The sequence below is a fragment of the Poecilia reticulata genome, chromosome 7 (assembly GCF_904066995.2).
Source record: "Poecilia reticulata chromosome 7, P_reticulata-male-v2, whole genome shotgun sequence".
Taxonomy (NCBI): Eukaryota; Metazoa; Chordata; class Actinopteri; order Cyprinodontiformes; family Poeciliidae; genus Poecilia; species Poecilia reticulata.
In genome coordinates, this window is record NC_088836.1 from 30,829,840 (window position 1) to 30,852,992 (window position 23,153).

At 38.4% G+C, this 23,153-nt stretch overlaps 3 protein-coding genes across 3 annotated transcripts; 1 reads left to right on the forward strand and 2 right to left on the reverse strand.

Moving 5' to 3' along the window:
* Window positions 1-1,611: 1,611 nt before the first annotated feature.
* sarnp (SAP domain containing ribonucleoprotein) lies at window positions 1,612-6,727 on the reverse strand. Its single transcript, XM_081609305.1, has 11 exons — window positions 6,592-6,727; window positions 5,459-5,558; window positions 5,047-5,090; window positions 4,898-4,968; window positions 4,636-4,687; window positions 4,055-4,128; window positions 3,766-3,803; window positions 3,166-3,191; window positions 2,780-2,848; window positions 2,462-2,548; window positions 1,612-2,377 (listed from the first exon to the last, which is right to left on the reverse strand). Exons 1-11 carry the CDS (start codon window positions 6,622-6,624, stop codon window positions 2,336-2,338), a joined length of 636 nt encoding a protein of 211 aa, XP_081465431.1. The 5' UTR covers window positions 6,625-6,727; the 3' UTR covers window positions 1,612-2,335.
* A 2,666-nt stretch (window positions 6,728-9,393) lies between these two features.
* Window positions 9,394-18,948, forward strand: pmelb (premelanosome protein b). Its single transcript, XM_008414661.2, has 12 exons — window positions 9,394-9,570; window positions 11,997-12,092; window positions 12,178-12,324; window positions 13,398-13,526; window positions 13,696-13,857; window positions 14,649-14,981; window positions 15,540-15,752; window positions 16,091-16,228; window positions 16,339-16,441; window positions 16,533-16,738; window positions 16,815-16,905; window positions 18,565-18,948. Exons 1-12 carry the CDS (start codon window positions 9,513-9,515, stop codon window positions 18,719-18,721), a joined length of 1,833 nt encoding a protein of 610 aa, XP_008412883.2. The 5' UTR covers window positions 9,394-9,512; the 3' UTR covers window positions 18,722-18,948.
* A 253-nt stretch (window positions 18,949-19,201) lies between these two features.
* Window positions 19,202-22,147, reverse strand: LOC145552304 (tubulin alpha-1B chain-like). Its single transcript, XM_081609307.1, has 4 exons — window positions 21,991-22,147; window positions 20,678-20,900; window positions 20,433-20,581; window positions 19,202-20,349 (listed from the first exon to the last, which is right to left on the reverse strand). Exons 1-4 carry the CDS (start codon window positions 21,991-21,993, stop codon window positions 19,369-19,371), a joined length of 1,356 nt encoding a protein of 451 aa, XP_081465433.1. The 5' UTR covers window positions 21,994-22,147; the 3' UTR covers window positions 19,202-19,368.
* Between the last annotated feature and the right edge of the window lie 1,006 nt (window positions 22,148-23,153).

The window sequence follows — 23,153 nt, forward strand, 5'->3', positions numbered from 1 at the left end:
TGGATGATTTATCAAAGTGGCTGCAGCAATGTGGGACAGGATGTGTTGTTGGTGGGTCTATAATTAACCATCTCATGTATGCCGATGATTTAGTTATTTTCAGTCCTTGTAGTGCTGGTCTTCAACAATTATTGAGGACCTGCTCATACTATGGCCAGGAGTATGACATACAGTACAATGCACTGAAAAGTAATATTATGATTGCAAGGACTAAGGAGGATCAGAAGCTGGTACTTCCAGATTTCTTCTTATCAGGTGTTGTTCTTAAAGTTTGTACTGCCGTGAAATATCTGGGTCATTATATAACTGATGATTTAACTGATGACATGGACATCAACAGACAACGGCGTCTAATGTATGCACAAGCCAACATGCTGTTACGCAAGTTTCGGATGTGTTCAGTTTCAGTTAAAGTGGCTCTCTTTAGGGCATTCTGCACCCCACTGTATACTGCTCACCTTTGGTGACAGTATAAACAAAGTACTCTACAATGACGGAATGAAGATGCTGCTCAGGATGCCGAGATGGACTAGTGCTAGTCAGATATTTATCGGTGTTGGGGTCTCCACTTTTCATGCTGTGCTGCGATCGCTTATGTACGGGTTCATGGGGAGGCTTTGTGTCTCTACAAACAACATTATCTGTCACTAACAGATATCTCACGGAGTTCAGTTAGGTGTAAGTCCAAGATGTGGACTCACTAGCGATGTAGCCTTATGGCAACTCAGTGACTTGCTTTTGTGCTTGCTGTATTTAAATTTTTTATTACTGTGTTTTATTATTTTATTATTGTTTTTTCTTTTAGATCTTCACACTATGGACCTATTCTGCGTCTTTAATAAAGTTGATTGATTGATTGACCGAGCTTCTCTCTCTAAGGGAGAGCCCAGCCACCCTGCGGAGGAAACCCATTTCGGCCGCTTGTACCCGTGATCTCGTTCTTTGTCTATGTTTATATGAATATTCACACTTCCATTTACCTTAACTTTACTGCTGGTACACCAGAATTTCCCCACTGCAGGACCTATTTACCTATTGCTGCATTTAAAATTTAAAATGCAGTGCTATAAAAAGTAGTTGTTCTCCAAAGTGTTTCTTCAAGAATCATTTATATCAAAACATTTAAATATCAAATTAAGATAAGAGTTAATACAGTTTTCAAATGATTTCCATCCTGGGCTTATTTTAAAATCTAATTTCCCATTTTGTTAAGTCAAGGATTAACAACATCGATCACATATTATTTTGTTCAGTTTCCTGTTTTCTCGGCCTAAAATAAATATTTTTTTAATGTTTTGGAACTTCAGTAAACACCAGTAATAAGTGTTATTCATATTTCTCCATGGATAAAACACAGAACCGTGTCTAAACTGTAAAATTTACTCCAAGAGCGCATCAGCAACTCCATAAAAAACAGGCAATTAGTTTCACAGAGTAACATCAAGGTTTTTTTTCCATGCAAATGTTTCAGATCATTTTTAAATTATTCAAATTAATTTGTTGATCTGAAACATTTAAGTAGATGTAGTAGATCATAAATCTAAATGGCAATTTTATCAGTATTTAGCAATTCATACAGAAAAAAACAAGAAACACGACAGACAGGAGTCAAAAAAATTGAAAACAATTTATTTTAAATTTCAAAACGTTATAAAATGGACAAATAACCTGAAGCAGTATTTTGATGGTATCCCTCCAAAGGATAACAACGAATTAAAAGGCTGTGTGTTGAATCAAAAGTACAAATAAATTCAAATAAAAAAAGTTCAAGGAAATATCTGGTTTGGTAAACAATAGAAAAATGAAGTTTTTCCAGCAATGAACAAAAAAACCCAAAAACATTTGAACGTCTGTTTTGATTTAAGTTGTAATTCAGCTACAATGATGTCATAAATTCAACACCTTAATTTACATTAGACAGACAGAAATCGACTTTTAACAGAGCCAAGGCTGCACAGTAAATGCTTGATACATCTCCTGTCAACATCCAGGTTGCTAGGCAGCAGGATTGTTTATTATTGGGGTATTAAGTAGCTGCAGGAAATAAAATGTTTATTGCTGCATCATTATTGGAGCTAATTTTGAAAAAGAACGGCAGGAAGTTAGTCTGTTCCTGTGAGTTTTCATAAGAAGTAGAAACAGATAAATATGGAGCCTCCAGGCTCCCAGGAAAACAGCCTTTTCCAGAGTCTAACCCTCAGATATGATCCTTTATTTAAGTGTACTTTTGATGAACAAAAATCCAGTTACTGATTATTTTATCCCCAAAAATCTGTTGAACAGCCTTAAAAAAAAAACCACAACAAAAAAAATCCACTACAAAAACAAACATTTTTTAAACTTTTCCGAATCTTTCCGCACGTTTCATTTTCTTCGCCTGCAGAGAAAAAGCAAACAAGCAGAGGCATTATTAAGCAGCTGAATTAGCGGTTTCTAATGATGAGCGAAACATGGACGTTACCTCGACGTCGTCTCCTCCAACCGACGGAGTGCTTATTAAGATCCCAAACCTCTCCTTTCTCTTTTTCAGCTTTTCATCCTCCACAATCTGAATAAAAACAACGAAAAGATGTAAAACCCAAGAAGACTGAATGTTGTGAATGAGTAAAACAGTGAGATAATCCGGTTATTAAAGGTTTTTTTTTTATCCAACAGATTCACTTAGACAATCATGGATTAATGCCAGATTGGACAGAGGTGTGTAAACTTTCAGATCCGCTGTAAATGCCAAACCCAGAGAATTTTGGAAGTAAATAAGTTTAGGAACAAAGTTTGTCACCTTCTGTGAGACTGATGAGACGTTCATGCCGAATCTTTCCGCTCGTTTCTTCAGGACGTCAACGCTGACCTGAAACAAACACGCAAACCTGTCAGACAAACAACAGCAGCTGGAGGAAAAGAGGGAGAGAAAAAAAGAGGGAGAAATTAAGGAAGACAGAGGAAAATAAAGAAAGAATGGAAGGAAGAGAGAAAAAGAGATGAAAAATAATGGAAGGAAATTAAAGAAGAGCAAAAGAAGGAAAGAAAGAGCAAAAGAAATAAAGAAAAAAATGAAAGAAAGGGTGAAAGAAGTAAGGTAAGAAAGAGAAAGAAAAAAAGAAAAAAGAAAGAAAAAAAGGAAGAGATAATAAAAAAAAGAAAAAGAGTAATTTCTGAAAAACTCACGCCAGCTTTGCTGTTTGCCACAACGCCTGTTCACAAGATAAGAACAAGAAAGAAAATAATCATTTGCCTCCATTAAACTCACAGCTTTTAGTTTCAGAATTCAGAAAAATGAAAATGAGGAAAAGAAGTTCGTTAAAACTTTGACTAAACCAATCAAGACTCAACATCAGCTGCTTTTCCAGTTTTACAGAAAACATTGATTACAGGAAATGTTTAGAAGGGGTTGGGAAATAATCACTTAATATCACACAACACTTCAACCATAACAAGATTATCTATGATGATGAAACATCAATACTGAAAAATGAAAACAAAGCAAATCTTTTCAGTAACATCAGACTGGGATTCTCTGACTTGTTTATCTTATTGCGTTTAGATGACGTCTGCTGTGAGTCAATACATGAATAAGACGAGGTGAACTGAAGGTGATGCTGTTCTGTTTCTAAAACATCTTAAGCCTCTGATTTTACCAGCTGAAACACTGGTGTCCTCCTGTTATCATAAAACGTTCAGTTTGATTTAAATATAACAAATGCTGAGTAAAGGAAACAGTTTTAGTGTTTTCTGCGCGTTGGGCTTCTGGTGAGGATGACGACGTACCTGGAGAGGGGCTTGAAGAATCGGAGGGCGATCCAAACCTGCAGGAAAACAACGGAGAATAAACTCAGACATAAAGGATCAACAGTTTCCTTCCTTACAAATACAAACAATGTTGTGACTTTTAGACAATTTAGATGCTCAGCAAGTTGTTAAATGCAACAACACAATCTCAAGAAGCTGAGATGAAATTGTTTGTTCCTGTCATTTATTTCAAATTTTCCAAGATCCCAACATTTTGTCTTGTGAAAGAAGTGACAGAAAGGAAGAACACGGTGAATTAGAGGTCAACCTTGCTGCACGTAAGGCCTTCTTGCTCTCGGCTGATGCTGGCAGGTTGAAACGCTCAGCTCTTTTCTGTAGTCTCTGCTCAAAACAAAGGTAGACGTTAAACACATTTAGTTTTGTCTTTCACCGAAAGCTTCACTGTGACATGCAAATGAGCTGAAATAAAGTTACAGGAAATTAAACAACTAGAAGTGCCAATCAGGAGAATATGTCACCTTAGTCCATATTTCATAAGACCGTTTAGGGTCAGTAACATTCAACAAATGTTTTCACATTATCATAATTAGTGTGTAGAATTTTGAGGAAAGAGATTAATTCAATGCAGTTTAGAATTAGATTGTAATGCAACAAAATACTGAAAAAGTGAAGCGCTGTGAATACTTTAGAGATGCTCTGCATATTCAAAATGTTATAAACTTGCATTTTTCCATGCTACTGTAATATTTAGTCGGTTGTACAGAGTCTATCAGCAGCAGTTGTTCACTTATGGAAAAGAGGGGAAAGAAGAAAAGCAGTGTCTAATTTCAAAAATGAAAAAGAAAAGCAATTATTGATCTGCTTTAGGAGAAAACAAGTCAGACATACTTCACTGGCAGATAAGGGAGGACTTATTTTCACCACCTTCTTCTCAGCAGGCCTGAAAACAATAAATTAGAATTACTAATAGAGGACTTACACATTTTCAAGAAAGTTTTAATAAAAAACAATAATATATTACAAATAAAACTACACGTTTCTTCCTCACCATAGAAGGCAAAGGTAATAAAAACCATTTTGTTTGAACCTTTGGAAAAAGAAGGAAACTAGAACCTAATGAACATTCCCAACTGATTTAAGAAACACTTACGGCTCACTCTCAATCACTTCAGAACCATTGTCCACTTTTATGGTGTCGGAGCTCTCCACTTTACCAAAGTCCTGAAAATAAAATAGGAACCTTAATATTTAACAAAGTTGCAGCACAGTGGTATGAGATGTGAAGTGAAGTTCTTTTACCACAGAATCCTCAGCCAGCACATCATCGACGTCCACATCTTCTTCTGTTGTTCAAAACATAAAAGAAAGACATTTCCAACATGAAAAACAGGAATATTAGCAAGTTTTAGTGATGAGATACCATAGAAGACAGGAAACACAAATTAAAATAAGTATTTGTACAGTACGTTGTAACTCCTACTGTTAATCTGGTAGTTGTTGTGTCTCCTACATTTGAGTAGTAAACTTATCTTAATTTTTCTATGAGCAACAAACAAAATGTTTTATATAATCTTACATCACATGAGATTTACTTTAACTCACCCCTCGAAAAATTGAATGGCAATATTGCAAAGCCATGTTTTGTAGTGGTAACCCAGTCAACACCTTTGCAGGTGGTAAATACAGGTGTGTGAACAGCACTGAGCCTCACCGTGCTCCTCCAGGTAGGCCTGGAGTCGGGCGATCAGGTCTCCTTTGTTCCCCTTGGTCTCCAGACCTCGGGCTTCACACTCCTGCCTCAGCTCAGCAAGCTGCACAGCACAAACAAACACAACCCGTTACATTTCCCCTTGTCTTTATTGCTCGTAGTTTAATAAAAGAAAAAAAAGTTATATATGAAAAAATACATTTTAAACAAAAGCAAGCAAAAGTATATTTAATTGTTCAAAGGAGTGGGTAGAAAAATAAACTTATTTTTACAACAAATAGCATCATCCAATAAATGACTATTCATGTTGACCTGTTAATAACAGTCTTTCTTATCCACTGTAAATAAGCTATAGGAGAGATTTTTTGCCTGTTTTAAAATCTCCATAACTGATTAAAAAATAGTTGTATACCAAAAACATACTATGATACACAATGTTTAAGTATATGTTGTCTTTGCAAGCTTGAAACACAGTCAGGATGAGATGAGTTGGTAAAATATGAGCACAAACTCTACCTTGAGCCATCTAATATAAAAATATATTCTGATTCTAACAAACCTTATAGAAAACAATACAAACCCTTTCATATGATGGTTAACTTTCTAAATCTGCACAAAAATTAAAGTTTTGACTCGCAAACCAGAAATTTCATAGATAGATAGATAGATAGATAGATAGATAGATAGATAGATAGATAGATAGATAGATAGATAGATAGATACTTGGTATTTCTGAAGCGGTTTCAACTTTAAATAATTGTGAGTGTATTTTTGAAAATGCGTGGAGTTGTATTCTTATAAATAGATCGATATCGGCAGAATATTTATTAGTACTTAAGTTTATCTCTGAGTTTAATTGTTTAGACTCCAAGAAAAATGTTGCGTACTTTAGCACTGATTAATTTAAATCAGTGTACTTGTACATTTATTCGTCTCCAGTCGGGCTAAGCTAACTGAGCTAGCTGCCGCTCATTGAACACACGCCGGTAGGAGTCCTCGGCCCCGGAGGATCCGTTTATCTCTTTAAAACTATTATTTAGCCGTAACTCCGGGATATTTTTCGGTAACCAAAAGCTGTTCTCCACTAGTAAACCCAGCAAATAAAAATAAAATTCATATTTAAAGGCAATACCAACCTTTAATTTGTGCAGCTCTATCACTTCGGCCATCTTTTTTTGTTGATGTACCTCTTCTTCCAATCAAACTGGAGCTGCTCTCCTTCTGAGCTCCTTGACGGCGTTAAGCGTCTCACAGCGCCCCCTGTTGAACAGAGTGATACCCTGCAGATAAATTTCGCACAAAATCATAGTGATTCAGTTATTGTACATTTGTTTGTTTTAACAAAAAGTTAGACAATCAGCTCCATTGGTTGACAAAAATGAATAAATAAATGACTCATGCTTTTAAAGAATTTTTATTCATGACTTTTAAAGCTCTCAATCTATTGTAATTTTTTTCAAACAGGAATGTTGTAAGAAAAAAAGAAGTGAATTATTTTGTATCTCCTTCGTATTTCAACAACCAATTTCTTAAATCGCAACTATGACAATCAACGTGTCTCATATCTCCCAAAAATGCAATCTCTTTTAATACTTTAATGTCATAATTGAAAACAGATATTTACTCTGCAAAAATATTTTTTTTCTCGTTGACTGACATTAGATCAAAGAAATCTTTCCACTTTATTTCAGTTAAGATGACCAGTTTATTTTTATTTCTTACATGCCACAATAATGTGAGAAATATTTTTTTCCAAAATACATGTTTGCTAAATCATATGGTCAATAACATTTGACCATATGATTTTGGTCAAATGTTATTGGAAACCTTTTCTTTACTGAAATCTTAATCCATTTCTCCTTATAGCCCTACAGTAACATTCTAAAACTGTAAAGTCAAAAGATTTGCCGGAAAAATATCAGAAATTGGTAGATTAAGCTAAGAAATGTTCAAGAAAAATACTGAAATTTCTCTGTTTGCAAAGTCAAAAAGTGTCCCAGAAAAAAATCTGAAATTTTGAGATTAACCAAAAACAAATGCTAGAAAATTTTTTTGGAAATTTTAAAATTAATCTCAGAAAGTTTCTGGAAAAAAGTGGACATGTTTTCAAAAGATAAAAAGATTTTCAGCTTTTGAAATTCAGAAAATTTCTATTTCTTTCTGAGATTATTCAAAGGATTTCTCAGATTTTTTTCTAGAAACCTTTTTACTTCTCAAACCCAGAAACTTCCAAGACTTTTTTCTACAAATGACTTTTTGGTGGAGATTTACTCCTCCTTTTTTTTATCTAAAATGCCCTTGTACACCAGACTCTTGCTGTTATTTTCTAATTAGTTTTCATCTCAGCCTATTGTAATAAGTGGTTTGCGAACATATAACTTTGTAATGCTTTTTTTTCTAGCAGAACATTTACAAAACTTTGCTGTGCAGTGTAATGCTGCCTCATTTAGCAGTGAAAATGAGAACTATCTGCAGAAAGACAGGAGCCACACATCTGAGCAGGATTTGCCGTGAATGCATACATTGTTTAAAAAGAGGTTTAAACAGGACTTCAGCTTGCCATATGATATGGAGACAATAGAAAGCTTAATATTGTGACTTTAAAGTTTGGAACAAAGCCGGATGAATTTAAAGAGTCACAAGTGGCTCAGTAATCCTCATTAACTGTTGCATTCCTTCCATCGTTTTTTTGCTCCTTGAAGTCATGTGTAACCTATTGTTCTGTTAAAAAAAACAGAAAAAAACCTCCTGCTGTGTGCCTGAATCTACAGACGGTCTAATTTTCTCCTAGAAAGAAAGCATGACTTGAAGAATAAAGAATTAAGCTTTTCGCTGGCAGCATTAAGAAAACTTCTGAGTAAATCTGGGCACAATTAGGACTAATCAGAGACACAAAGTGGGTCAGACAACTTCAGAGGAAAATATTTCATAATATAGTCTACTGGTATGCATGCAAGGAAAATTCTGACTTAAACAGACCGTTATATATGTTTATATTCATCTGTGTAAGTAATAATTACATATCTGCTTATTATTGTGAAGCCAAATGTTGTGATTTTTATAAATAACGAAAGTACCCCAAAAGGTGCCTCATATTTTCATGTGTTATAGTCACATATTACATGGATTTTATTAGCTAGACCAACACAAAGTAGCTCATTATGGTGAAGTGGAAGTAAAATTTTTATGCAGATAAAAATCTGTAGGAGAGAAATAATGTATTCAGACCTCAGGAGTCGTTTGTAGAGCTGCTTTTTGCTGCTCTTTCAAAGTTTAGAAACTCAGTTTTTCAAAATAACTGAAAAACTAAGTTTCTTTAAGTCAAGGCTACATTCCCACCTGTTCAGAGCTGCCTTTAATTAATAACTGGATCAATATATTTAATGGATATTTGCTCGATTGTTTTCAGAATCAGAATCAAAAATTACTTTATTGTTATTGTGCAGACGTACAACAAAAAGGGTTTCAGTACCGTCCGTCCAAAGATGATGACAGGACGGCAAATACACTGCAAAAACACAAAATCTCACCAGTATTTCTGGTCCAGTTTCTACTGCAAATATCATTTTGAATAAGACAAAACTAACTTACAAGTAATTTTTCAGCTTGGTATACGAACTTGTTTTAAGTCAATAATTAACTAATATTGATGAAAAATAATTAGTTCCAGAGGCAGATTATTTGATTTATTACATTAGAAAAATATCATAAGTGAAATAATTTTCCAGTGACAATAGTACTTTTTCATCAACATTAAGAAATTATTAAAATAAACTCTTATATTTTGCTGGAAAGTTACTTGTAAATTAATTCTGTCTTATTTTAAACGTAGTAAGATATTTGCACAAGAATAGACTAGAAACTAGATCAAGAGTACTTGGTGAGATTTTGTGTTTTTGCAGTGTAATCGAATCCCAATGAGACAAAGCGTTCTTAAACCGAGAGGGGAGGAGCAGCAGGAAGGCAGGTGCTTCTGCAGCTAAAACCTCAGAGTTTATAAAGGCCGTCCTTCGCTGCCTCCTGGTTCTTAAGGGGCCGTTTCACAGGGGACGAGACGATGTGGACGTCCGCTCTGCTGCTGGTGCTTCTCACTGTAACTTCACAAACTTTGGCAAGTGAGTACAGAAAATCATTTACTTTTTATTACATTTATCAGGAATTAAATAAAATGTTGCATGAGACAAGATGCAGAAATCAAATCAGAATCTTACCATCGGATCAAAACTGTTTGTGAAATATCCACACTTAGCAGTAAATGTAATTTACCAGCCAGAAAACTTAACTGGCCACAAAAGAGGATTAGATGTAAATTATTTACCACTTCATGCTGCTGGATGTGCATAAAAAAGTTAAATAAATGACAAAAAGCAGCTATTTACACTGCAAAATCACCAAATCTTACCAGTAAATCACCAAATCACAAAAATTAACTTACAACTAATAAACTTGTTTTAAGAAAAATAATTCCTTAATATTAATGAAAAAGTCTTTGTTTCATTGGAAGATTATTTCTTTTAAAACGAGACATTTTCCCTGTAAGTGAAATAATCTGCCAGAGGAACTAGCACTTTTTCATCAATATCAAGAAATTTTTGACTTAAATCAAGTTCCTATTTCTTGCTGAAAAGTTACATTAATTTTGTCTAATTTAAATTTTCCCTACAAACTAAACCAGATTTACTTAAGATTTTGTGTTTTTGCACATTAATTATAGATATTTTCTGACAAGTTATTGACTTTATAGAAATTCTTCATAGTGAGCATGCATGCAGCGACAGCGGAGAAGAAAAACTTTCCTCTAGCAAGAAGGAGACACAAAAACAGACAGAAGAACTGATATATTTTCTATATTCATGAAAAGTTAAAAGTTAATAATATGAGAACGTTTGATTTCCTCTGTGAAGAGGAAACATCAGACCAGATGGAGATTCTGTGTAGAGAAAACATCCATCCATCCATTTTCTTTCACCCTTGTCCCTCAGTGGGGTCGGGAGGGTTGCTGGTTCCTCTCCAGCTAATGTTCTGGGCGAGGGGTGGGGTCACCCTGGACAGGTCGCCAGTCTGTCGCAGGGCAACACAGAGACACACAACCATGCACACACACACTCACACCTAGGGGCAATTTGGAAAGGCCAATTAACCTGACAGTCATGTTTTTGGACTGTGGGAGGAAACCGGAGTACCTGGAGAAAACCCACGCATGCACAGGGAGAACATGGAGACTCCATGCAGAAAGACCGGGGCCGGGAATCAAACTCAGAACCTTCGTGCTGCAAGGCAACAGCTCTACCAACTGCGCCACTGTGCAGCCCCTGTAGAGAAAACAGAACATTTTAAATAACAGTAAATAATGCAAATTGGAGAGCAGTAGAAGAAGAAATTGTCCTCCAACAGCCTAAGTCTATTGCTGCATAGCTGCAGAAATAACTCAGGATAACCTAAACCGTTAGCAGGAGGCATCACAAATTCATCCCAACTCATTAGAAAAAGACTAAAAATTTGGAATGACTTTCAGGAGAAAATAATGTTGCTACTTTCTCACAAAGTAAGAAATCTTGTGCAATGTTGTGTCTGAACGATTGGTAAACCCTTTGGAACAGTGAATAAATCAGACAACCAGTGTGAGCGACTGGAGAAAACCGACATATCAGCACAAAAACACCTCATAGCAACAGGGAAGCACGGCGGCTGAGGGGTGGTGATGCGGGCTCCCTCTGCAGCCACATGACCTGGGAACGTTGTAGTCTAGACTGTAGATGTAGCAAAACCGAAGTCTTGAAACGGTCTAATCAAAGTAAAGACTTGCACCTGATAGAAATGCTGCCCTGTTTGTTTTCCACCCATAATCAATACACAACATATCTGTTGTGTATTGATTATTTTGATGATGGCATTTGACAAAATGTAACATTTATTACTGGTTTCACAACTGGTGACGTTTTTATGATGTTTTATTTAATGTTTTTATGATGCAAAGCACTTCGAAATATCTTGTTGCTGAAATGTTATATAAAATAATACAAAAAACTTGATTGATTTATTGATTGATGGACCTTCTAGAGAAATTAATATGTGCAAAACTAAATGAATTGAAGTGACTTTTTAAGATTTATGTGTGCTAAAATTCAAATAAAATCATACTGAATGATTATTGCTTTAATTTGACCTTTTTCTTTTTAAATATCTCTGAACTTTCAAACATGCTGAATAAAAGCTGATTTCTGTTGAGTTGTTCCACTTTCCCTTTTTGTTCCTTTAATAATTCCAATCAAATGTTTGATTTAGAAGGATTCTGTTTCCAGGCTGCATATTTTATCCTAATTCTGCCCTCAGACGCTGTTAATCTGTAATATAATCCTGCACACACCCAGATTAGCATCACATGCGAGAGATTTGTACCACAAATTTTCACTGTTGTCTTAAAATAAAACTTTCCAGACTCGCTTCATGCAAAGTTCTTTAAAAAAAACAATAAAATCAAGGAGATTTGAATGAATCATTCATAGTTTATGGATCGGCGTATTGATTTTTCATGTTTCAGAGGCTAAAAATCGCTTCACTCGCTACCCATCATGGAACGCTAAGAGGTACCCGATCTGGAAAGCAGGTGACCCGAGATATGAAGACTCCTGGAAAGGTCAGAGTGCTGAACAGTCCCAGATGTTTGTCAGCCACATCTGCAGGACTGATGGAGAAATATTTCTGATTTTCTACCTGTTCAGGTGGAAGGGTGATCTTCAATGTTAAGAATGATTCACCGACCCTGACTGGAGCCAAAGTCACGTTCACCATCGAACTGGAGTTCCCCCACAACCAGGAAGTTCTGCCTGATGGGAGCGTGGTCTGGGCTGAAGACTGTGTAGTCAATGGTAACACACACACACACACACACACACACACACACACACACACACACACACACACACACACACACACACACACACACACACACACACACACACACACACACACATAATTTTGTGAGTCAAAAATACTCACAAATACTCAGAAAAGTTGTTTAAGAGGAGTGAATAGTTTTGAAATTCAAACTCCAGATATTGCATGATTTTCTCATAAGAGTTATAATCCGCAAGAAGTAAATAAATAAAATATGAAATAACAATTTACCTTCAAATCATGTTAGCAAATTCACTCGTAGGTGCAATAAATCGAGTTGGGGCGTAATTTGCTCCACATCCAGACCAGTGACGGGGATTTGCAGGGTGGCATGTCTACAGAGGCCGCTAGAGGGCGTAAGGCTCGAGTCATGAAGAACAACTAATGTTTTTATTCATAGATATAATAATAATAATAATAATAATAATAATAATAATAATAATAATAATAATAATAATAATAATAATAATAATAAAAAAATGCTGGTTTTAACTGGCGGTTTTAAATTTTCACAATAAAATGATAATAAAAATATCAGACATAGTTTTAAGCAATAAGTTGGAAACTATAGTTTATTTTTTAAACTATATACATATATGTGTGTAATTATATAAAATAATAATAATAATAACCATACATGTTACAATTTTAAAATATCAGCAACCATAGAATAAAACAAGATTTTTAAAAAATGTATCATTTTAAATAAATATCTACAAGTAATAGATGTACATAAAACAAATTTAATATGATTATATGTATTTTTTTATCCTTTCTTTATATCAATGTATGCATGTTTTCTTTATTTTAAAGCATAATGAAACAATGGCTGCCAAAATGCAACCCCTGCATTTCATGAATACTTATTAAAATTAAATAATATCTTTTCACATTCATGTAATTTGGCAGCACAGAGAGAAGAATTGCTTTGATTTGATTGATAAGACAATATTTAAGCACACAACTGTTTTTTGAAGGTTCTTTTTTAGACAAGTCATCTAGAATTAGTATGTTTAGATGACTATCTTTCATTTTCTTCATACAGGAACAAAATATTTTAAGTCAGAACCAGTTTATCCATCAAAGGACGCAGACTGGGAAGCAGTTTTTCCAGATGGGACACCAGTAAAGGATGACAAGAAGCCGCCTTATGTGTTTGTGTGGAAAACCTGGGGTGAGTGGAGCTCTACTCAACTTGTGGATGAAACAATGGAAAAAGATCAGTTTACATTTGATCTCCATATCCCAGAAAAACAAAAAGAATCAAACATAAGCTGTCAGATTAAAGTTAATGAGCAGATCAGGCTCTGCTGATGGATTTCTGTGTTTCTGCTGATTTGCAGGTCAGTACTGGCAGGTAGCGGACGGGCCCTGCTCCTCCCTGACCATCAGTACGGATGACATCCCACTGGGCTCCTACTCCATGGACATCGTCATCTATCACTACCGCAGCAAAGAAAAGTTTATTCCTCTGGGATACGCTTCTACGCAGTTTTCCATCACTGGTAAGTTTGGAGCTGAACGAAAAGTTACAAACAGAAGAGTGAGACTAGAGTGAGACAGGTCTAATCAAAGGTTTATTTACTCTAGTCATAGATATGAACCTTGTGTTTATTTTGAGTTGTTTATGGTGAATCTGACTTTAAATGGTTGGATTCAAATGTCAGAATCCAGGCTGGATTGGTAGAGTTGCTTAAAATTGGTTTGTTTAGTGCCTTTTCAGGAAAGTTCGCCAATTTCCAATATGTTTGGGTTTGGAAACTGGTTTTGGGATCACTAAAATGTTAGAAAACCCAAAAGATTGGTCAGAATGTTTAGAAACAAGTCAAAATCACACAATATTATCATGAACTGGAAACTGTATCCACAAAGAAGTACGTTTTATTTCAACATAGCCTGAGCCAACTGAAAAAAACCAACTAAAAAAACTGTTTAAAATTTTCATGTTCCGATGTGGACAAGCCAGTTTTGACCAAAATTGAGCAATTTGGCCAAAACACAAGAAGAACCAATTGCAAAAAATTGGTGGTGGTGGTATCATGCTGAGGGTCTGTTCTGTTATTTGTGTTTCTGAAACAAAGCAAGTTGAGAAAGGATGAACAACTTAGGCTGAACCAGTTCAAATGAACAACTTAGATTAGGAATGCAAAATTTAGGCCGATATAGATATCCGATAATATTGGAATCAGAACTGATATATCATATATATTTATCTATGCATGTACCTCATCAGTATAATTGACAGATTAATCGATTACTAAAATAATCATCAGTTTGAAACATCTGATCTCCTCAGATCAGATCCCCTTCGCCGTCTCCCTGGACCAAGTCAACGACATCGTGGCCGGAGACATGCGCTTCGTGCAGAACCGAGCCATCGCCTTCACCGTGACCCTCCATGACCCCAGCCAGTACCTCGGCAACGCGGACATCACCTTCAACTGGGACTTTGGCGATGAAAGCGGGGCGCTCATATCCAGAGAGATGACCGTCACTCACACGTACGTCAGCTCTGGATCGTTCAAACCGCAGGTGGTCATCCAGGCGGTCATTCCCGATAAGGCCTGCGACCCGCCATCCGACATCCCGACCTCCACCACCGGACCGGCTGCCGACCAGGCAACCACAGGTCAGGAACCGACACTGCTGGTTCATGTAACGTACATGGGTAAAGGGTGGAAACATCCATCCATCCATCCATCCATCCATCCATCCATCCATCCATCCATCCATCCATCCATCCATCCATCCATCCATCCATCCATCCATCCATCCATCCATCCATCCATCCATCCATCCATCCATCGAGTCATTTCCCATTGATCCATTGTCAGCTCTCATCCATGCAACCAACCAACCAACCAACCAACCAACCAACCAACCAACCAACCAACCAACCAACCAACCAACCAACCAACCAACCAACCAACCAACCAACCAACCAACCAACCAACCAAGATTACATTTTTTTAAAAATCTATTAAAATGTCAATCTCAGTAGGCTGTACTGTATTTGTCATTATATTCAACAGGACACTGATATTTGACTTGAACCAGTCTAATTTCCAAATAGTGCCCCGGAATGAAAACATAAGGTTTGCTAGTATATCAACAATGTTATGTTTTAAATTATTATTTTTCTTGTCTAGAAAATGCAAACTAATTCAACAACTTTCTGTGTGTGTAGTGAAAGCTCCCGATCTGGTCTCTGCTGTCCCCATACTGGTCTCCACCAAACCAGCTCATTTGAACATCAACATGGTTCCCTCAGACACTGAGGAGGACAACGCTGAGGGAGAAGCCTCCACTGCCTCCATGGTTCAGGCCGTCCAGGAAGCCGCAGTAGCAAAGACTCCGCCCCCAATAAACAAACTCCAAACAGGAAACAAGATGGCGGCGAGTGAGTTACCATGATCTGATTACGGTTAAAACTGGAGAGAGAAAGAAAGTTCCTGATTGACTAAAAGTTAAAAACAGAAAAATACTGAACCTCTGATCCATCCATCCATCCATCCATCCATCCATCCATCCATCCATCCATCCATCCATCCATCCATCCATCCATCCATCCATCCATCCATCCATCCATCCATCCATCCATCCATCCATCCATCCATCCATCCATCCATCCAATCAATACCTATTTTTGGTATTTTGGAGTTAAAAAAAACCTATATGTTTTTTGAGTTAGCATTCATATAGGAAAAATGACTAATTATTCTTTTTGTTTGTGGTCAGATGGAAAGAGAACAGTGAGGCTGTCAGAGCGAGTTGCAGCCATTGTTGTTGCTAAGAGGGAAGCAGACGATAAACCATCTGATGATGACTGTGTGATATACAGATATGGTTCCTTCTGTACTGGCATTGAAGTGTTTGGTAAGTTATTTTGAAACATCCACTGAAACAACATAAAAATAAACAATGCTTTTATGTTGTTTCAGTTTGAAATGACCATAAATGATGCTCATGTTTTATGTTTTTCCCAGAGGGCATTGAAAAAGTAGAGATTGTGCAAATGGAAAATGTTCTCATGACAACACCTCGAAAAGACACAAATGTTTTAGACATTACTGTGACCTGCCAAGGAAGGTGTGTACTGGCTTGCCATAATTTAGGGTCATGAATAAACTTGGCTTTAACTTCAAAACAGTTTTCATTTATTGGGGTTTCTTCATCCCAGTCATCCCAAAGAGGTCTGCAGTGTGATTCTGGACTCAGACTGCCTGAAGCCGATTCGCATGGCGTGCGACCTGGTGGAGCCCTCTAAGGAGTGCCAGCTGGTGTTGCGTCACTTCTTTAATTCCTCTGGGGACTACTGCATCAACGTTTCCATGGCAAATGATGTCAGTTTAGCTGCTGCCACTGCCAGATTCACAGTTGACTTGGGTATGTAACAAACCTGTAATGTGCCAGCGAATAAGAGGCTCTGTCATGTTTCCTGATTGTGGAAACTCTTTTGCAGGCTCTGGTCTGTCTTCCTCCGGCACCATCGTCATGCTGTTGGGTGTCCTGGTACTCATTCTCACAGTGGGAATTGTTGGATACTCCTACAAGTAGGAACTGTCATTGTAAACATCTTCTCTTGCTCAAACTTTCCACAGTGGCTTTTATCAAGTATCCCAGATTTACATCCAGAGCTTCTTTAATTTGCATGGACAAGGACATATTCAAATTAGACATATCTCCATCTTCCTCATTACTGAGAACTACAGGCCTCCTTCATTGTTACAAGTTATCAGCTCTCATCTGCTTCCTTGTATCTAAATGTTGGAAGCTGAGACTCAGGGTTGCTCACTCCCTGTTCAATTTTAAACTGGATCTCAGGGTGCGTTCACACTGCAGCCTAAAGTGACCCAATTCCGATTTTTTTTTTTTGACGTAATGCGACCTGTATCTGATCTTTTCATAGCAGTGTGAACAGCACAGGTCGGATTCTTTTTCCCCATATCCGATACGTATCCGATTCAAATGCGACTTAAAGTCCAGGCCGCATTCATCCAAACTGAATGCCACTGATTCTCAACAAATCTCACTATTCTGCGTCCTGATACGCGCAAACGGGAAGAAAAACAACAACTATGACGGACTATATGAGGATTAAGTTGTTAATTTGCTGGACAACAACTTCCAATATGTAAGCTAAGCTCCACCGTTAGCCTCCATGTTTACTTCCGCAAACTCTGAGCTCTTCTTCTTCTCATGGCGGTTGGCAGAACACAGAACGCTGACGCTATTGCGCCCTCTACTGCGCATGCGGGACACTTTCAGGTCATTTACAGGTCGCATTTACTGGCAGTGTGAACAGCCCCGGCAAAAAAATCTGAGTTGCCAAAAAATCGGAATTGGGTCACTTCAGGCTGCAGTGTGAACACACCCTCGGTATAGCTCCACTAAATGTTACTGCCAATATGCTGGGGCTCGGGATGACAACCACCTGTGAACAGCTGAGACCTGTAAATCTGCAAGACGACTTTTCATACTTTTAACTAATTTTGAATACTGTATACAAATGCAACATGGCTAACAGCCATTGAAATGCTAGAAACAAAGTTATTGTTAACAACTAATGTGTGGATAACAACAAATATGTTGCTAATGGCTATTATGTTGCTAACAGCTAATGTATGGCTAAAGCGAGTGTGTGACCAAAAATAAATGTTTTACCACTTACTGTATTGCAAACTGCAAATGAGTCGCTAACAGCTAACATGTTGCCATGGTGTTGTAAAGAGCTAATGCATAGCTGACAACAGATATGTAGCTAACAGTTAATGTGTTACAAAACAGCTAATGTACAGCTAACAACAGATATGTTGCTAACTGCTATCAGCCAAGGTGTTAGCATCAAGTCTGCTGCTAACAGCTAATATTTAAAGCTAATATTTAGTTAAAAATTATAGTTAAGCTAACAGTGAATGTTTTGCTAACAGCTAATGATAGATGTTTACCTTGTTGTAAATATTTATATTTTAATTATGCTCTGTAAAGTGAAGAAAAGAAAAAGATGAAAAATGTTAACTTGTCTTACTGGGGAGGCTATGTTCATTTCTGTGGCAGAAATAAAATTCAAGTACTCAGTATCTCAACATATCAGGAGTACTGACCAACCTATTGACATTCTTAATTGTGTGGGGTTCTGTTAAATAATTTACAGCTTTGAATTACAAAATGTATGAGTGTAAACATGATGTCTATATTTCTGCTCTGCACAGGCGTCTTAAACCATACCATCCTTTAAAGGAAGCTGTGTCTGAAGGCCCACAGCTCAGTGGGGTTCGCAGCAGCTCTGCAGCTTTGATGCTCTGGAACTCCCTAAACAGACGAGGAGCCATCGACAACAGCCATCTGCTGCAGGACAGGCCCCTGTAAATCCCCAGCATCAGACAAAGAAAGCCCTTGGGATACATTTTATACTTTTCTTTTCTAAATAAAGGCCTCATAAATATGAAATAAGTAGCGGTAAATCAAGCAGTGCCTTTAAATCATTTTTTAGATATGCTGATTCTTTTTTTACTTTCTTGAAACAAGTGTGAGCAAAACCTCTTGGACTTGAACAAAACTGGATTTTGATGTTTTAATTAAATGTCTAAAATGTTTATGTGTTTGCATGTGAATTATAGTTATCTGAAATATAGATTCCCCCTACTGCAACTTTTAGGTGCCTCCCTTCATCAACACACCTGAACCAAATGGCTCACCAGCATCTCTGAGCTCAGCAGTTGCTTGATAACAAACCAGTCATGTGATTCAGGTGTGCAGAAGTGGGATGATTCTAAAAGTTGTATTATAGTAGATCTGGAAGTTTTGATTTGGGCACCCCATGTTTAGATAAATAATCAGAAAAATAACTTTTCACATCACAGAGATTTTATTCAAAGCAAAGCCAAACTTGACAATTTCAGGAGTTTTATTCAAACAGCAAACCCGATACTTTGATGGAAAAACATCTCTGGTTTGAATGCATTTAAGAATGTTTTGTGATCAATTATCTCCTGCTCAACTTCTCTGTGGTTCTTTTAATATTCTTCTCCTTCCTCCTCTCCCTCACCCTCAATGGAGTCGACTCCAACCTCCTCGTAATCCTTCTCCAGAGCTGCCATGTCCTCCCTGGCCTCGGAGAACTCTCCCTCCTCCATTCCCTCACCCACATACCAGTGGACGAACGCACGCTTGGCGTACATCAAGTCAAACTTGTGATCCAGCCGAGCCCAGGCCTCTGCAATGGCAGTGGTGTTGCTCAGCATGCACACAGCCCTCTGGACCTTGGCGAGGTCACCACCAGGAACCACAGTTGGTGGCTGGTAGTTGATGCCGACCTTGAAACCAGTGGGACACCAGTCCACAAACTGGATGGTGCGTTTGGTTTTGATGGTGGCAATGGCAGCGTTGACGTCTTTGGGCACCACATCGCCTCGGAAAAGCAGGCAGCAGGCCATGTACTTGCCGTGGCGAGGGTCACATTTCACCATCTGATTGGCCGGCTCAAAGCAGGCGTTTGTTATCTCTGCCACTGAGAGCTGCTCATGGTAAGCCTTCTCTGCAGAGATCACTGGGGCGTAGGTGGCCAGAGGGAAGTGGATACGAGGGTATGGCACCAAGTTGGTCTGGAACTCAGTCAGATCAACATTCAGGGCACCATCAAAACGGAGAGACGCAGTGATGGAGGACACAATCTGACTGATCAGCCTGTTCAGGTTGGTGTAGGTGGGGCGTTCGATGTCCAGGTTCCTGCGGCAGATATCGTAGATGGCCTCGTTGTCCACCATGAAGGCACAGTCGGAGTGCTCCAGGGTGGTGTGGGTGGTCAGGATGGAGTTGTAGGGCTCCACAACAGCAGTGGACACTTGGGGAGCTGGGTAGATGGAGAACTCCAGCTTGGACTTCTTTCCATAGTCGACGGAGAGACGCTCCATCAGCAGGGAGGTGAAGCCAGAACCGGTTCCTCCACCGAAGCTGTGGAAGACCAGGAAGCCCTGCAGGCCTGTGCACTGGTCAGCCTGACAAAAATGGAAACCAATGTCATTTGCTGATTGACAATTCAAAGACAAATTTGGAAATTACCGGCATTAAGTTTACCCACCAGTTTACGGATCCTGTCCAGAACCAGGTCGATGATCTCTTTGCCAATGGTGTAGTGTCCTCTGGCGTAGTTGTTGGCAGCATCTTCCTTCCCAGTGATCAGCTGCTCCGGGTGGAACAGCTGGCGGTAGGTTCCAGTGCGAACCTCATCTGAGCAGAAAATTAAATATCAAATTGGTTTAGGTTTACAGATTTGTCACGTTAAATACCAAGTTTATTTGGTATCCCAGAAGTCATCTTGCTTACCGATGACAGTGGGCTCCAGGTCTACGAAAACGGCTCTGGGGACGTGCTTCCCTGCTCCGGTCTCACTGAAGAAGGTGTTGAAGGAGTCATCTCCTCCTCCAAGAGTCTTGTCACTGGGCATCTGTCCGTCCGGCTGGATGCCATGCTCCAGGCAGTAGAGCTCCCAGCAGGCATTACCGATTTGAACACCGGCCTGACCGACGTGGATGGAGATGCACTCACGCTGTGGAGCAAAGGGCAAGGAAAAAGATTTGTCAATTTGCTGTCTTTTGCACATAAACACATCCAAGTTCTGGAGACATTTAAGTGCTCCCCCTGTCTGTAAGGACCAGGTACTGCAGCAGGAGGAGGCACCACCCTGCACCACAATCGGCAGGGGATTCAGAATGCCTGCCAGCAGAAGCCCCCTCTCTCGTCTTTGATCCGCTTTTTGTCATGCTCTGGCCTTTTTCTCCAACTCTTGCATCTAGTTTGCAAGCATAAGCACACATGCAAATTAATTTGCATGGGCACAGGCGCAGGCACTCTGCGAGCCTGGAATATTCCACTAGATCTCCTTGGAGCTGCACAATCACAGCGGATGCTTGAACACAAAATGAAAAAAAAGAAAAAAAAACAGACCTTCCCCTCCATATCTGTTTTATAATACAAGTTTATTTAATCAGATTGTTTGCAGTAGGAAGGTAAATTTAATGAAAACTATGCTGTTATTTGAAATTAAGCTTAGAATAACATGAATTATTTATTTTTCATAAATGATATATTGTGTCCCGTTAATAAAAATGAAAGCATTCTTTGTGTCTCCATCCATTTACAGTACAAACCGCCCCTCCCTGCCTTAATGAAAAACGTGCAAATATTCATATTCTAGTTTATAAATAGATCGAATTGGAATATTTATAGCAAAACATAAATAATAAAGTAAACAAGGTTGCTTATTAACATTTTATACAGATTTACGGCTCTCATTGTGCGTCTAAATGCCCCCAGTCAGTGCATTGTTCTCATCTCCAAACAATGACAATCACACTGTGCCACAACTGCGCACCAATCTGTGCATCATCTATATAATCTGACAGCTTCCTTTCATTCAAAATGTAATTAAAATATACAGTAAACATCTGATACGTAGATTAGAATAAAAATACCCCCACGTGTTAAAAGCTTTATGCATCGAAAGAAGAAAATCCTTCCCGACGTCGTGTGACAGCCGAGACGCCGGCTCGGACTGAATCCTGACCAATTTCTGACTCGCAAATTCCTCCAGTCGAGATTAATTTACCACAAATAATAATAATAAAAAAAAAACTCACCATTTTTCCGTCTGAGGTTCAAGGAGGAAGAGGAGAAGGAGAAAATGCCAAGAAGGAGGCTTTGTAAAAACGGGGTGTTTGCGTTGCGTGTTGTACCCAACGGGGTCGATGCAACAACTGCTGAATGGGAGGGCGGCGCAGGCGGATTTATGCAGGCAGGCAGCGGATTTGCTCCTGTGCTGAGTGGAAAAAAAACACGATTCTACCGCCGCCATTTGGTGATGCTGCGCATCAGACTGCAGGATATCTGAGGGTTTTAAATAAGCAAAAATGTAAACAGATTAACTTCAGTATAATAATAATAATAATAATAATAATAATAATAATAATAATAATAATAATAATAATAATAATAATAATAATAATAATAATAATAATAAATAATAATAATGTTTATTTTGTGATTTATTTTCACTCTGTCATACTGTTATGGTGCTTATATTAGTTTTGACGTGATGGGTGAGTTCAGACAGAACTCATTTATTATCCGTGCACCAGCATCCATCTGGGTGTGGCTTCTTCCCACAGCATCTCAGACAAATAAGAGTACATTTCAACGCAGACGTCTAAGTTTGAGATGTCCCTGCAGGTTGAGAGGCTTCAGTCACAAGCTGACGTCCGCAGGGCGTTCATGTTGCAGAGACCTGATGTGATGGTGTCAGTTCAGCATGGTAGCGTCTTGCCTCTTCTCCCTCTTTGTCCCAGATCCTCTGCAATGATGTCATCCAGTGGGGCGATCACGTGGCTGCCCGTGTCTCTGCTGTTCAGCAGCACAGAAGCTGGGTTCATGCAGCTTCTTCTGGTTCTGGCCTGTTCAAGGAACTGAAACTGCCTGAAAAGCAGTTTATGTGAAATAATGCAAAGCGTCTGGGAAGTGCAAGGCGCCAGTTATTAGGGATCTCCAGCTTTAAATGCTGCTTTTGAAAATCTTTTTTTTTCTGAATCTTAATGTAGGATTTCTCTTTCTGTCCTAAAACAAGGGCACTGATGATGTATCACACTCGAAATGACTTCAGGGATGAAAGGGGAGAACAGGAAAGAGCTGTGGCTGTGAGCCAGCACTGTATGAGAACATTCCCATCTCCTCCTCCTCCTCCTCCTTCTCTCCGTTTCCTCCTCTCTCCCCAGCAGCTGTGAAGCAGGGAGGGTCAAAGCAGCTGCTC

What these genes read in the sequence shown, in the direction of transcription:
- sarnp (XM_081609305.1), bottom strand. Translation starts at nt 6,624, where the DNA reads ATGGCCGAAGTGATAGAGCTGCACAAATTAAAG. An exon ending in GGCCTACCTGGAGGAGCACG is followed by an intron (nt 5,091 to 5,458) that starts GTGAGGCTCAGT and finishes TTTGAACAACAG; the next exon opens with AAGAAGATGTGGACGTCGAT. An exon ending in TTGGAGGAGACGACGTCGAG is followed by an intron (nt 2,378 to 2,461) that starts GTAACGTCCATG and finishes TTTTCTCTGCAG; the next exon opens with GCGAAGAAAATGAAACGTGC.
- pmelb (XM_008414661.2), top strand. Translation starts at nt 9,513, where the DNA reads ATGTGGACGTCCGCTCTGCTGCTGGTGCTTCTCACTGTAACTTCACAA. An exon ending in AACTTCACAAACTTTGGCAA is followed by an intron (nt 9,571 to 11,996) that starts GTGAGTACAGAA and finishes TTCATGTTTCAG; the next exon opens with AGGCTAAAAATCGCTTCACT. An exon ending in TACGCAGTTTTCCATCACTG is followed by an intron (nt 13,858 to 14,648) that starts GTAAGTTTGGAG and finishes TGATCTCCTCAG; the next exon opens with ATCAGATCCCCTTCGCCGTC.
- LOC145552304 (XM_081609307.1), bottom strand. An exon ending in CCTGGAGCCCACTGTCATCG is followed by an intron (nt 20,582 to 20,677) that starts GTAAGCAAGATG and finishes TTTTCTGCTCAG; the next exon opens with ATGAGGTTCGCACTGGAACC. An exon ending in TGGACAGGATCCGTAAACTG is followed by an intron (nt 20,350 to 20,432) that starts GTGGGTAAACTT and finishes CATTTTTGTCAG; the next exon opens with GCTGACCAGTGCACAGGCCT.